Raw genomic sequence first — 14,801 nt, forward strand, 5'->3', positions numbered from 1 at the left:
TATACTTGGCTGACATTGAAGACCAATGCATATTAGGGTTGGACTACTTACTCTCGTCCTAAACCTAGCCCTGTAGACTTCTGACTGATTTTGGGTTCCGTACCTGAGTTCTAGAGCCGCTACCAGTGCTCTATAGTTGTGTCTGTCGTCTGCTGACAACTGTCCAAGTATTTCCAGTGGTTGTCCCTTTAACCTCGTTGCCAGATATACTGCTTTCTGCTCCTCTGTCCATCCGTTCATCTCTGCCAGTAGCTCAAATTGTGCTCTATATGCTTCCCACAGTGTATTCCCATCGTATTCCTGTGGCTTCCTTCGTACTGGATCACTCCCATTACTGACATTCATATCTGGGAAGTGACTTCTAACAGGACTGAATATGTCTGCATTAGGGTTTAGCTGTGGGGTCTGGAAGGGGCTTGCCATTGTCTGGGGCTGATTAAGTCGATGGTTAATGTGTTCTCCTTGTGTAAAAGACAATAAATCATCCTTTAATGTATCTAATTCGCTTTTGAATTTACTAATGTTTTCCATTTGTACTTCTTGCCACTGTTGTAGTCTCTCTTCTTGTTTATTTTCTTTCTCCTCCAATAGCAGTTGTAATCTCTCTTCTTGTTTATTTTCTTTCTCCTCCAATAGCTGTTGTAATCTCTCTTCTTGTTTATTTTCTTTCTCCTCCAATAGCTGTTGTAATCTCTCTTCTTGTTTATTTTGCTGTTCGAGCTGCCACTGCTGTAATCTCTCTTTTTGTTTATTTTGCTGTTCGAGCTGCCACTGTTGCAGGTTTTCTTGCAACTGCTGTAATCTCTCTTCTTGTTTCTTTTCTTGTTTATTTTCTCGTTCTTGTTGTTTCTTTTGCTGTTCTTGTATTACTGCCATCAAATCTGCTAAGCTGTAGTTTGATTTGCCTCTTCTTGTTTCCATTTTTTCCCCACTCTCTGACACCAATTTGTTACGTCTCCATTCATTAGTTAATTTTCCATAACTTCGTTCCAATGAAACTTTAGCGACACAAGTCCTTTCTTAAATAAAACTGGTTTATTCTTTCAGAATATAACTTTGCGATACACTTAATTTCAACAGTCGCGCTATAACAAACACTATGATTCTCAACGAACGTCTCACGTGCTCAACTTCAACAATACTCAGTTCAATTACACACTCTCTGACTGCAGTTCAATTACTCATTACACTATTGTCCCGTCACGTTGTGACCATCTTATATATGCAAGACTAACACATATCTAGTAAATGCTAGGGCATTCATGAAGGAACAGGATATTTCTAGAAAGAGGTGACCTCACTGATGCAACAGAAGCATAAAATGCCTCAAAATGCTGCAAATGCTTCACAATATTAACTATTATTCAGTGTTACCACATCTTGTAACCAGATCTCAATTTTTCACACTTGGCACTGAGAAATCTTTTAAATTGTTTTTAAAAAAATATTACTCAAGAATTTAACCATTAAGCATAAAAGATGTTAATATATAATATAGATTGAAATGTATTATGCATGTTTTTAGTAACTCATTTTGTTTCAGATAACATACCAGAATGACTACTCTGCTTCAGTCCCAAAAGGTCCTTAGTCAGTGCCTGAAAAGCAGAAAACTTATTGAGTGGTTATTGTCAACAAGTACTAGGAATTGCTCGAGTGGACACACACCAAGTGGGGTGCCATATGAAACGACACTCAAGAATAAAGATGTCACAACACCTAATACTATACCAGAATCAGCAGATGTTGTTGTGATTGGTATGTTTCATATAAAAACACACAAAGCCTAATATAACTGTTAATGCAGTACACAAGCACCTGTGACAGAAATAAACATAGGTAAATTTTATCCTCAAGCATTTTAATTTTGTTATTCATTTCAGCCGGAAATTTTTCCTCATCTTCACACTTGAAATTTCCAGGGATGCTGATTGAGAAGTAAAGTTGATTTCATATACAGTTTGACCATCTGTTGAGTGTTGAAAATGGTGTTTTCCAGAGGCTGATAAAGTTGGGAAACAGTAAGTTCAAGAATTGGTTTTGCTTAGTAGAGCTTTGATGGTGAAGCTTCCTGTCATCCATTTTGCAATTGATTTAGTGGAGCATCAGAAACAAGTTTTCTTTTTTTTCTCTCTCTCTGTTGGCTGAGGTGAAGAAGACAGGTAATCCAAATACATAAAAAAACAGTTTCTCCCCTTGAAATGGTTAATTTGAATATTAAATGTTTTGCTGAATTTTAGTGTCATCAAGGGTTTAAATTAAAAACACTCTAGACCACAAGTCATCTTTTAAATTATGAAACTTGTGAAGTAAAATTTTTTCTAGGGACAGAATGGTCATTTTTGCATATATTAACTATGTTTGCCTTTTAATATACTCATACAACCCAAGATAATGTCCCATGACACACAGACATGTATACTGCAAGTGTACAAAAACTGCAAGTTGATCATACTAGCAAATCTAATGGACAACAACTGCATCTCTTAAAAAAGGAAACAGAAGCTCCACCCGGGGGCATAGTCATGGGGTGGTCAAACAACCACCCTACTATTCTAATAAGTCTAAAAGGTTCACCATCTTCTGATTCTTTATAATAAACAGTTGACTTTCATGTAAATCACTTAAATTATTTTTGTAGAAGAAAATGTCCTTTTTTATTTTTTGACAAACATCCCCACCCACCCACTCTGTAATGCTGGCTATGTAAAGTTTTTGTTTTTTAATAGCAAGGGTTTTATCATATTACTGAAATTACAAGTAACCTTTAATATTAGGAGGCCACTAATAAATAATTACTCATTAGTAAGAATTAGTTAGTGGATTTTAACTCATCAAAAGAAAGTCACTGGTAAGAAAAGGTTACAAAAAGGCTGCCAGAGAGGGGATAACCAGTGAGACATAATGATTTAATAGTAAATAAAATATCTTAGAATATTTTGATTTTGCAAAAGGAATTTACTTGTAGAGAATTATCTGATAGTAAAATATTTTAAGAGGATTTTGAATTACCAAAGGAGAATCATTAGTAAGCATCAAATGGTTTACTAATGAAATCACACACCATTAGTGGAATAGTTTAATCATAAAATCCTTTAGAGGATCATGATTGCTAAAAGAGGAACAACTAAAAGTGCTGGAAGAGGATCACTAGCAGGATAAGACAGATATGTGAATTCAAAAGTTGAATTTTTCATTATCAGGTGAATCTTCATAGAAGTTTACTTGCTTACTAAAAAAATTTTTTTTAGTGGAAATCTGTGATAGAGAAAAGTTTGAAATGTAAATTTCAAATTCAACTATTTTTCCTGGTTGTTTCTTAGAGGAATTTGTTATTCACCAGACCACCTTACTGGTCTCAAGAGAACCATTGGCAGGATAATGATTAGCAAATCACCTGTAGGTAAGGGTTAGGGGGATAGTTTTACGTTGAAAAAGCATTCAGTACTAGCTTTTGTATTACTATCTTTTAGTGTTTAGATACAAATTGCAGTAAGAAACGCTATCAGTTTTATAAACTAAAGCTGGAAATGATTTATATTTCATTGTATGATTATGAAGTGCACTGTAAATTTGTATTTTAATAGTTCTATGTAATTGTCTGGAACATTTTTTTTCATTTAGGTGGGGGTATCATAGGTTGCAGCACACTTTACCACTTGACCAAGCTAGGCTGCACAAATGCTGTATTATTAGAAAAAGACAAACTGACAGCTGGAACCACATGGCATACTGCAGGTGAGAAACCGCAATTTTCATAAACTTCCAATGAAATATTTTTTGCATGATTTTTACAAAACAGAAAAAAGTGTTGTATAGTTTTATAATGAACTTAACTATGATGGCTTCAACACCTCTTTTGTCCATCTCTTAGTGCCATAGTTGTATTATACTGCATAGAAGTTCACACTAAGTAGCAAGATCCTTCCTCCATTGTAGTATGTAAGTACCACATATCTCACTCTTGTAGCCCCCCAGTGGCACAGAGGTATGTCTGTGGACTTACAACACTAGAAACAGGGTTTTGATACCTGTGGTGGGCAGAGCACAGATAGCCCATTGTGTAGCTTTGTGCTTAAGTTCAAAAATAACCAAACAACTCACTCTTGTATAGCATATGTTTCATGTCTGCAAAATTTTTCTTAAGTCCAAATTTGGAATGTTAAAACTAGTTGAGTTCATATGCCAATATAGTCATAAGTGTTGTGGGGTATAAATACCCCATATCTCACCAGGGCTGGCCCTAGGAAGATGCAGGGCCTAGGCAAGTACTCAGGATTGGATTCTCGAGTTTGGACACTAGAAGTTTATAACTGAGTCAACCACTGAGGCACGAGGCCTGAGGTGGTTGCCTCATTGGCCTTGCCCTAAGGCTGGCTCTGTATCTCACTCTCCTATAGTGTATAAAGTTCTAATAGAGGTCAGGTGCTAAATTCAGCATTAGGTGTTACTTTCTGTAACTGAGATTAATTGCAACAATTATCCGTTTTTGTATGGGATACTTTTATTGTGTCCCACTTGACCTCATGAATGTGGGACTGCTCCATGACTGTCACATGTAGCAGATAGAGATATTTTCAGGTTATTATGATTCAACTACGGAGAGAAGGTGAACTGTAAATGCATTTTTGACACTTTCAAACAGACTTATTCCAATACAGTACATTATCTCCCCTCACATAAATAGCTATTCTCGTTGCCTTCTATGTGCAAAAACAATTGTTATACATGCCATAAGCCTTTTATCTTCCCTCAATTGTAATTGACTGATTCCAGTGCATATCTCATGCAAATCATCATGTGACAACCCTCCACCAATAAGAGTCTGACAAACTCTCTTGATGCATGTGTGACTCCCTCTATTCAATTCTATCAAACTATCACTTCTCATTTGGCAGTACTTGAGTTCAGACGTTTTTTTTTTCATTTGGTGTTCTTCATGTGCTTCACATTTGTGACTTTAATCGTTTAATTTCCGAAGTGGGATTTCTTCATTTTTTTTTACATTGAAGAAGTCTTTTAGTTTACCTTAATTTCACACTCTTTATTTTTTTCTCACACTTGCATTTTTACATCAAACACTTTTCTTTGATATATATTTCTACCTTGAATTGTAAGGTTCATGTTACTACTGTGGATATCGTACCTCTTACTAACACTATTACACAGGCTGCAGGTGGGGGAGACCCGTTGTTGGATTTATTTGTGATTATCTGCTGTGAGATTGATCGTTATATTGCTCAACCTCCTTCTCCTAAAATCTTGCCCTACTTCCTCCTGAACAAGCTGAATCTGTTTGGGCTGATGAAGAATGTAATAGCTTTTTCCACAACCAGATTTTGCGTGTCTTCCTATGTCCCACCTGCAGAATCAGGTAAGCCTAATATGGCATTTTTAGACACGAGTTCTCAGGTATGTGATGTTTTATGCATTTCTATGATTTCTTATTATTCCCGTTCTTCTTTGTTGCACAATTGTTCATCCTCTGCATATTGAGTTTTCCCACCCTCCATGGATATTAGGGTTAATGCTAAGCAAGTTGCTTCACTTATTGGTTGAGGGTGTCAGCATGCCTCGCCCTCTATGGGCTACAGATCAGTTTGCATTAAATTACTATCAGGCTGACTGTCCGTTTCTTGACTATCGACAGTTGGGGTTAATTTTACCAGTGTGGAGGGTGGTCTCTGATTTTCCTGTGTATTTAAACCCATGCCCAGTTTTCACACCTTCGTCGTACCCTTACTTCCCTTTTATGGTATTTATGTACTATCCATCTCCTTTCTGAGGCGATCTGCCGAGACCCTGGGTTTTTTCGAAAGATAGCCTCTCCTTTATTACTTCCACGTTAGTTCGTTTATCGTCTTTGGCTCTCACTTTACACATAAGTTTCTCTATTGTTGGGATCTTCTGGGTCGAGATATGGCCTTGTCCAAAGTTCCTTTACTGCCTCCTTATCTTAGGCCCCTTTTCGTCAGAGGAATGTTTTCGATCATGTACCTGAGACTTTGGAATCATGTATGTAGTCTGTGTGTCAACATTGTACCCTTTCCTTTTTGGTAGCACATTTGTTGTAGTGTAAGGCCATGCTGATTTACATATTATAATTCCATGGCCACACAACACACACTGCAAAGATGAGATTTTCCACAAGATCACATGTAGGTTTGTCCTCGTGATGGAATTGCTTCATAACTTTGCCCATCCTGGACTGTAACACCCGTGGACTACGTGTGTAAAGCAGAAAGGGATAGCTGACATGCCTCATATTGAATAAATCAGTATGATCTGCTTTTAAGAATAGGATTTTGTGGTCATCCATTCCACTGTCTCAGGTGTTGATGTTCCTCCAGACTCTTCACTGTGTTTTCCCTCTTTTTCTTCTAGAGGAGTTTGGGAGTCCTTACCACTTTCCAGTTCCAAGCCACTGGGGTGGTGGACCATGGAGGCATCCTCCTGGATGGGTTAATGAAATACAAACAAAATATCAAAATGGCTAAAAAACAATTCAATTGAGAGTAGGGCAGTGATTTTCTGCTCATGTAGATGCCATAATATCCACCAATATGGGAGTGAGCTGTCAAAACTGCAATCCACTCCTTTGATTGGGATCCCTCATCATACCCCCACGTGGATGTCGGTTCCCAGTGGCTGGGTTTTGGACTTAGAGTTGGACCAATCAAAACAGGTCCTCACACATGTATTACAGATGTCTATATTCCTCCTCATTTATACTCTTGTTACTCTATTAGTGTTGTGGGTTATGGTGAGGTACTTGCAGATCATTACGATTCTTCCCCTTCTGCTATCCCTCAATGCTTATTATTCCAAAGATGGTACTGTGCTTGAAGTGGTTCTGGTCTATTTCAACTGTCAAGGAGATGGTTTACATTATGCAGACATCTTTTCAATACTGGATGTTGGGTTCCTGGATCAATCTATCAATTTTTATATTAACATTTGCCCCATTCATGGGCCAGTGGGTTCTAGATTCCTTCTGGTCTCATGAACTTGAGGTGAAAAGGGCATGATCCTCCTTCCTACCCCCACCAGATGACTTGTTTTGGGATTGTAATGGACTTGCCAGCACAATAATCCTATTTCCTAACCCCAAATGGATGTCTGTTCCCAATGGGCCGGGTTTTGGATTGTAGTCGGCTTGCCAATGGTATGAATCTCTTTCCTATCCACAGATGGATGTCGGTTCCCAGTGACATGAGTTTTAAATGTAGTTGACTTGCCAGGTACAGTCCATTGCACCCTAGCCACTCTACACCAAGAGCACATTCTTTTATTTTACCCACTTTTATATTTTCTGGAATTGAGTATCATAAATATTGTAATGTTTGGATCACAATCTGGCCTTAGTTCTCTCCCACTTGGATATGCTCCTCTCTTTCTACAATGGGTGAAGAATATACCTAGCTCAGAAATGGTACAGTCTCCCGCATCAGATCTTAGAATCTGACTGTCTCATTTTAGGGAGTGTCTTTCGGATGCTACTTTCTTTCCCTCACACCAATCCCTCCACCTATTCAATGCGGGATTCTAAATATTTACGTGAGAGGATGTAATGTACTATATCAGAAGTTACAATTTTCCTGTACTGACAATGTATTTCCAATAGGTACTTACCTTCTTCCACACTACCTCTTCCTTCTCAGTGTAAACTGGGGCTTCCATATTCTGCCAAAACTTGAAGTGATAGTTTGGTAAAATTGAATGGAGTGAGTCACGTGTCAAGAGCATATATTGCACTCTTATTGGTTAAGGGTTGTCACATGCTGATTTGCATGAGAGATGCAATGGAAACAGTCAATTCCATTTGAGGGGAGATAAAAGGCTTGTCATGCATTTTTTTGCATATATAGGGCAACACTAAACTAGAATAGCTGTCGCAACACTGCCCCTTTCTTAGTATTGTTCATCCCGAACAATAGCCACTTACATTAAAACAATTAACAATAACTTAATTAAATGTACAGAATTTACAAACACAAAATCAACATTCAACAAAGTCTCTTAATTTTACGAGATGTATCTTCTTCCATACTGGTCTCCGTCTCTTTGGCTTCTGCTTCATATTGGGTTCATCTGCTTCATCAGGAAACGTCCTATCATTGGTAACAGTCACAACAGTGGTAGTAACTTCATCAAGGGCTTCACTGTTCCTCTTCTCAAAACCAAGTAGAGTTTCTTCTTCGACAGTGGCTTTTTCAGGTGACACGTCTTCAGCAGTGTCATTTGTTCCATCTGACACCAATTTTGGGACAAAAAAAAAGAAGAAGAAGAAGAAACGAAAAGCAGCAAATCAAACTAAAGCTTAGTAGATTTAATGGCAGCAATACAAGAACAGCAATGGGCAAGTCCAAGAATGTACAGTTAAAGTCTAAACTAGAAGTGGCTGACTAGGAACAGGAGTCTGCCAAAGGTGACAAGAGGTTAACTGATAGAAGGAAGAAGAGATGCTATATTTGTTATAAAATGGAACATATTGCAAAGTGCAAGTCCATTACCAGTGAATAGCAGCATAAATCTCAGTATAAAGCAGCTGGAGCTATTTTCAAAGATAGTGCTGGCAAGAAACAAGAAAAGTTACTGTCACCATGGATGCTGCTGCCAGAAGAAACAGAATCAAGAAAACATGTCAGATTCACCACAAGAAGGAAGTGTCATTTCCGTGATAGACCAGTGCATGACAAATGGTCGGCTCAAATTACCAAATGGATCAACAGTGCCGGTAGTAATCGGAGCATTTTACAAATATCGAGAGGTGCCAACAAATCATAATATTCCAATATGTGAAGGCTATGTTGAGGACAAGAAAGTGATGGTTCTACAAGACACTGGGTGCAGGAGTGAGAACCAGTCTAGTATATGATGGGCAAAGTACACCTGTGTGTGCTAATTGATGGGACAGTGAGAAAGTTTCTTATAGTAAAAATAAAGGTGGATACTCCATATTATGTAGGAGACCTTGAAGCTGTGTGCATCAAGACATCAATATACAACTTGGTAATTGGAAACATACTGGGTAATAGGAATTTAGAGGAAATAGAGAAGAAAAAGACTGATGTGGCATCTGCTGTCACCACAAAAGCTCAAGGGAAGAAGAGTGAGCAGTATGTCAAACCTCTTAGTCTCAAACTGACATCCCAAATGTAGTTTCAAGGAAGCAGAAGAAAGACTTTTCTCTGCAAGAAAAGAGTATTGAACCAGACCTGTCAAAGCAGTTCTACTGGGGAAGCCAAACCCATTACAGACAGTCAGAAGCATTTGTATAACAAGAAGGCCAAGGGTCGAGATTTTGAGTTCGGACAAAAGGTTTTAGTTCCGTTATCCACAGCAAACAACAAACTTATTTGGAAGTGGAAAGGACCGTTTGAAGTACAGGAAGTTATCAACATAAGTTAGTCTAAGATGTGTTTGGATGGGAAGACCAATGTCTACCATGCCAAACTGTTGAAGGGATAGTTCAAGAGGGAAGAGGACCTTATGACTGCAGTTATTGAGGAACAGTTTGACATGATATGTGTAGCTGTCATAGAAGAATATGAAGACAGTGACTTTGTTATAGAAGATAAAGACCTACTAGGCCTAACACCATCAGGTGGAGATGGGTCATACAAGGACATTAACATAATTGAAGAATAGGAAGACGAAAGAGGGACAAGATCTATGGGGCCAGTATACAGATAGATCAGCAAAGACAGACCCAAGACAACACAAGATCAAGATGAAGACAAGGGATCCTGTCAAGTTGAAGCCCTGTTGGAGGCCCTATGTAAGGAGAGACAGACAAAGGGACTGTAAATGTTGATGTAGACTATATGAGAAGACTTACTATATGAACTAAGAAATGTAAATAGTGAAAAAAAATATTGTTACAATTATGAAAAGTTTGATTATGTAACTTGGTAAAGGTCATAGTTGTGTTTGCAATTCATTGTTGAGGCTTTACTAATATTGTTGATATCACATTACTCAACTATGTATTGTTAATATTGTTAAATCAGTGCCATTCATGCACTTTACAGAAAATTTCAGAGGCCTCAGTGATATATATATATATAGCGGCGACCAAACAAGCACAAGCCAAGTGAAGTAAGGTAAAAATAGAGAAAAGCTAGAAAAAAAGAAAGTTAGCTGGCATGTGAGTGATTAGCCTTAATGGCTGATATTTTAAAGTGAGTTTCACAGTTTAACAGAGATAAGGAGAATAATTTGTTTTGTCAAAGGGTGTTCTAAAGTAATTGAACCCATCTGTGTGGACTTTGAAGAAAGGAGACAATTATTTAAGGTTTGAGATATAACTGTGGTAACCCATGGGGTAACATAAATGAAATATTCACTGATACTAATGTGATAAGAGCAGAGAAAAATAGTCTGTTTTATCAATTGGATTCTAAAGTAATTGAATCAGCCTAAGTAAACTTTTGACAAGAAAAAAAAGAACTATTTAGAGTTTTAGATACAACTGTTATATCCATAGTGTAAGGAATGTTTGTATATACATGTACGTTTAAATTGTTTTGAATGTTATTTCAAAACAAGTGGATTGTGTGATATCTGTTTATTGTTCAAATTTATCACCAACAAGTCACATACACCTACTGTAGAAGAATCCTCAGCCCACACATATATTTAAAACCCTGACAAATACAAAAAAGTTGATTTAAAATGTTTCAAAATAACAGAAACTGTCTCAAAATTATGAAATGTACTTGTTTATCATATCTTTTGAAACTAGAAACTATACTCTGAGATATTCAACCTTTATCTTTCAAAAATAATGTCTGTTAGTATATATTAATTTCTATTTCAGTAAATCAGAATGTTAGATTTATTTTGCCAACATTTATTTATTCTAATTTTTTTGGAATTTCATATTAACTGCTATTATGAGTATGCATTTTTATAAAACGCTTAATCTTATGTGCCATAATTAGCTGAAAGTATTAGGACATCAGAAGCTTCAGTTACTATCCAGCTCATAACTCGTACATTAAATGCCAGAACACCATAAAATAGGCCAGCAAGGTGTATATAATAAAATTACACATTATTTTGATAATGATTGCATGTTATTTCTAGCTTAAATTAAAATGTAAAAGCAAATATAGTGGATATAAAATGGGAGATAATTTTCTATCTAGCTAAGCCTGGCCAGTTATAAAGGAAATTATCACTTGGTAAACTTATTAATAACTGGTATAATCACTGACTACTCTGATAATCATAAGTGAAACATTGAGTACTTGATTCAGTTTGTAATGAGAATTTCGGTATTGATGCAAGTATTTCTTAATATTTTGAAACATTGTTTCATTTTACTGATTTTTCAAATATATTTTATAAACCTTTCATTATGTACATTTTAGGATTAGTGTGGAGACTTCGTCCCAATGATACAGACATTCAAATTTTAAATCATACTCGTCATCTCTTAAATGATGTGCTGGAGAAAGAAACAGGTGTGCATCCTGGCTGGATTAATAATGGTGGCTTGTTCATAGCTAACTCTAAAGAGAGGTTGGATGAATACAAACGGCTAATGACAGTAAGCATTTTTATTCATGCAACAATGTAATATATTATTTTGCATATAAAAGATTTTTCTACACCTAATACAAACAAACATTTTATTTTGTAAATTTTAGATTATATGTAATCCATTTTCAGCAGTCATTACGTTTTGGAAGATCAGTAAAAAACAACGTTAAGTTGTTGGAACATTATCAGTTATTATAGAATAAATCTAAATAATAGATGAAGCATTTTCTAAGTTGAGTCTAAAATATTCAAATAAGAACCTTAGAAACAAATGAAATGATTTATAATTAAAAGGAGCTGGCAGTGTTGTTGATATTCATTAGTAATAAGGGTTTCTTTGGTTTACTTTTCCACTGTATAGGAAGACTTGTGCTAAGTTATAGTATACTTCTTGAAAACAAGGTTGCTGGTAGTCCTTTTATGGAAATAGTTGTTTAAACAGAAACTTGAGTGTAAATGGTGGATAGTTTCATTGTATTAACTTCATTATTCTTGCTTTAAATTGTAAACTGTTTTCTAGGGTAGGTATATAATGGTATATTAGGAAACGTATGGATATTTAACTTTTAGAATGATTGTGGGACATTGTTTCTACTTAGGCCTTATTTCTGCTGTGGCTTTTGGAGGCTCATTACCTGTCAAGATTGTTAGAGCCACTGTTCAACAAGTTGTGGATTACCACATGCTTAATGTGCCTCCCACTCCCATCTCATTGGTTGAATTTTTCTATCCTCAGTCAGGAATGATCTATGAGATTAAGACCTTCACTTGATTTGCTTTGGGTAGTTTTTTACCATTTGTGAAATATTCTTAACCTTTCAATCTCTTTCTGAATTTCCTTCTTAGGTATTGTTACGTCTGTGGTCATTAGTTAATTTCCTGTATAATTTCTTTCGGATGAAATTTTAGTGATACAAGTCCTTTCTTAAATAAAACTAGTTTATTCTTTTTCAATTCAAATTTGTAATACACTTAATTTCCACAATTACTTTAAACACATGCTATAATTCACAATGATTCATGCACTTACTTACAGTCACTACCACGCTTGACTCAATTGTCCATCTTTATCTCTGTCTGTCTGCAATTCAATTCTGATTAATTCGTCTCACGTTATCCAGCGCACTTATATACAAGAATAGAGGGCGCCTAGCACATACTGGATTATTCGTGATGTTCCCTGATCCTTCTAGAATATCATGATGTGTTACCAGCGTCACGTGACTACTGCTTTCGTAACAGTATGTTCCTTTCCATAGCTTTCTTTATTAGTTTAAGCTTTCTCACTTTCTTACCCATGATTATTGGGTTTATCTTGTCATTTCTCTTTGTTTTATTAGGTTTTATAGTGTTTTCTGTATCTAATAGCTCCATTCTCATTCCCAAATACCTTCTCTCTCTCATGTTTGTGACTCCTTTTGTCCTGATTTGTAGAATTTCTTTCTTTCCTTTTCCCAGTTCTCTGTCACTAGTATCTATCTGGCCAACTTGGAGATTAAGCCCTCCAGGAAGAAGTAAAAGATGAAGCATTTTCTAAGTTGAGTCTTAAATATTCGAATATTTTTCTCTCTACCTTTCTTAACACCAGTTTTTATCTGAGGCACTTCTTAATGCTTCTGTAAACATTCATTCCATTCTCTGTTTGGCCTCTACATTTTTTGTCTTATCCCTCTGTACTTTGTTCTTCTGCTGTTGGGACTTGTTAGGTCAGGTTACGTTCTTCTTTACTGTACCACTTCCTTCTTTTAATGCAATTATTACTTGTCTGGCTCCATTTTGTTACCCAGATGCCTTCAGTGGTGTTCCTTTCCTCTCTGGTGACTTAGTCTGATGTTATATATGACTTCTATCTTTGTTGTCTTCCTGAATTTTTTCCTCTTTCTGACCTTGCCCTTTACTACTGTTACATCTCCGTTCATTCGTTAATTAATTTTCTGTAAATTCGTTCCGACGAAACTTTAGCGACACAAGTCCTTTCTTAAATAAAACTGGTTTATTCTTTCTGAATACAACTTTACCGATACACTTAATTTCAACAGTCGCTGTATAACAAATGCTTGAACGTCTCACGTGCTCGTGCTCGACAATAATCAATTACACACTCTCTGACTGTAGTTCAATTACTCATTACCTACACATTGTCCCGTCTTGTTGTGACCATCTTATATATACCAGCCTACCCCCAATCTAGTAATCTCCCGACAATTCACGAAGGTTCGAGAAAAAAGTGGCGTGATACTAGTTACGCAACACTGCCCCTCCTTAGTATTGTTCGTCCCAAACAAGAGCCACTTACATTAAACCAATAACAATTAACAATAACTTAATTAAATGTACAGAATTACAAACACAAAATTACAATTCAACAAAGTCTCTTAATTTTACGGGACGTATCTTCTTCCGTACCGGTCTCCGTCTCGTTGGCTTCTGCTTCATGTGGGGTTCATCTGCTTCATCAGGAAATGTCCTATCGTCGATAACAGTCACATCAGTTAGTAATAACTTCATCAAGAGCTTCACCGTTTCCTTTCTCAAAACTGAGTAGAGTTTCTTCTTCGACGGTGGCTTCTTCAGGTGGCACGCCTTCAGCAGCGTCATTTGTTCTGTTGTCCACTTCATCCCAACTGAAATGTCCTGGACCGTGATAACGCCAAAGCCTGTTGGCATGCACCACTTTTGGCTTACCTCGCCGACTACATTTGAATCGGAAAGTCACGTCTGAGAGACGATCCACTATGTCATATGGGCCTTCCCATGGAGAAGACAACTTAAGAGACTTCCCTTTGACCTTCCTGGGATTATACAACCACACCTTGTCTCCGGATACAAAGCTGACTTCAGTAGATCTCTTATCATAAGTTAACTTCATCGAATCAGCAGACGTTTTCAAGTTTGAATGCACTTGATGGTGGATATCATCCATCCTTTCCGATAACACTTTCACACTCTGACACATTCTCAGGCAACTCTTCATAAGGTGGGCGTCCTGTTAACGGATCTACTGGCAACCGAAGTTCCCGACCAAACATCAACTTTGCTGGAGTGTGTCCAGTGGCTTCATGCTCTGCTGTTCTACAGGCCATCAACAATGGAGGGAGTAAGACATCCCAGTCATCTTGGCGACTATTACAAAACTTTGCCAATTCTGTCCCAGTATCTAAATGTACTTTTCTACCATCCCATCAAACTGTGGGTGAAGTGGCGTTGTCCTGGTCTTTCGGATGCCAAACAACTTGCAGCATTCTTGGAAC

The 14,801-nt window shown here is 36.9% G+C and overlaps 1 protein-coding gene across 1 annotated transcript in view; it reads left to right on the plus strand.

Moving 5' to 3' along the window:
- Window positions 1–14,801, plus strand: part of LOC106471624 (sarcosine dehydrogenase, mitochondrial-like) — a 65,839-nt gene that overhangs the window by 3,112 nt on the left and 47,926 nt on the right. The window contains exons 2-4 of the mRNA XM_013932236.2: window positions 1,544–1,758; window positions 3,625–3,738; window positions 11,379–11,557. Coding sequence (XP_013787690.1) covers window positions 1,557–1,758; window positions 3,625–3,738; window positions 11,379–11,557 — 495 coding nt within the window. The 5' untranslated portion in view covers window positions 1,544–1,556. The remainder of the gene's footprint in view (window positions 1–1,543; window positions 1,759–3,624; window positions 3,739–11,378; window positions 11,558–14,801) is intronic.

The sequence above is a fragment of the Limulus polyphemus genome, unplaced genomic scaffold, assembly GCF_000517525.1.
Source record: "Limulus polyphemus unplaced genomic scaffold, Limulus_polyphemus-2.1.2 Scaffold4741, whole genome shotgun sequence".
Lineage (NCBI taxonomy): Eukaryota > Metazoa > Arthropoda > Merostomata > Xiphosura > Limulidae > Limulus > Limulus polyphemus.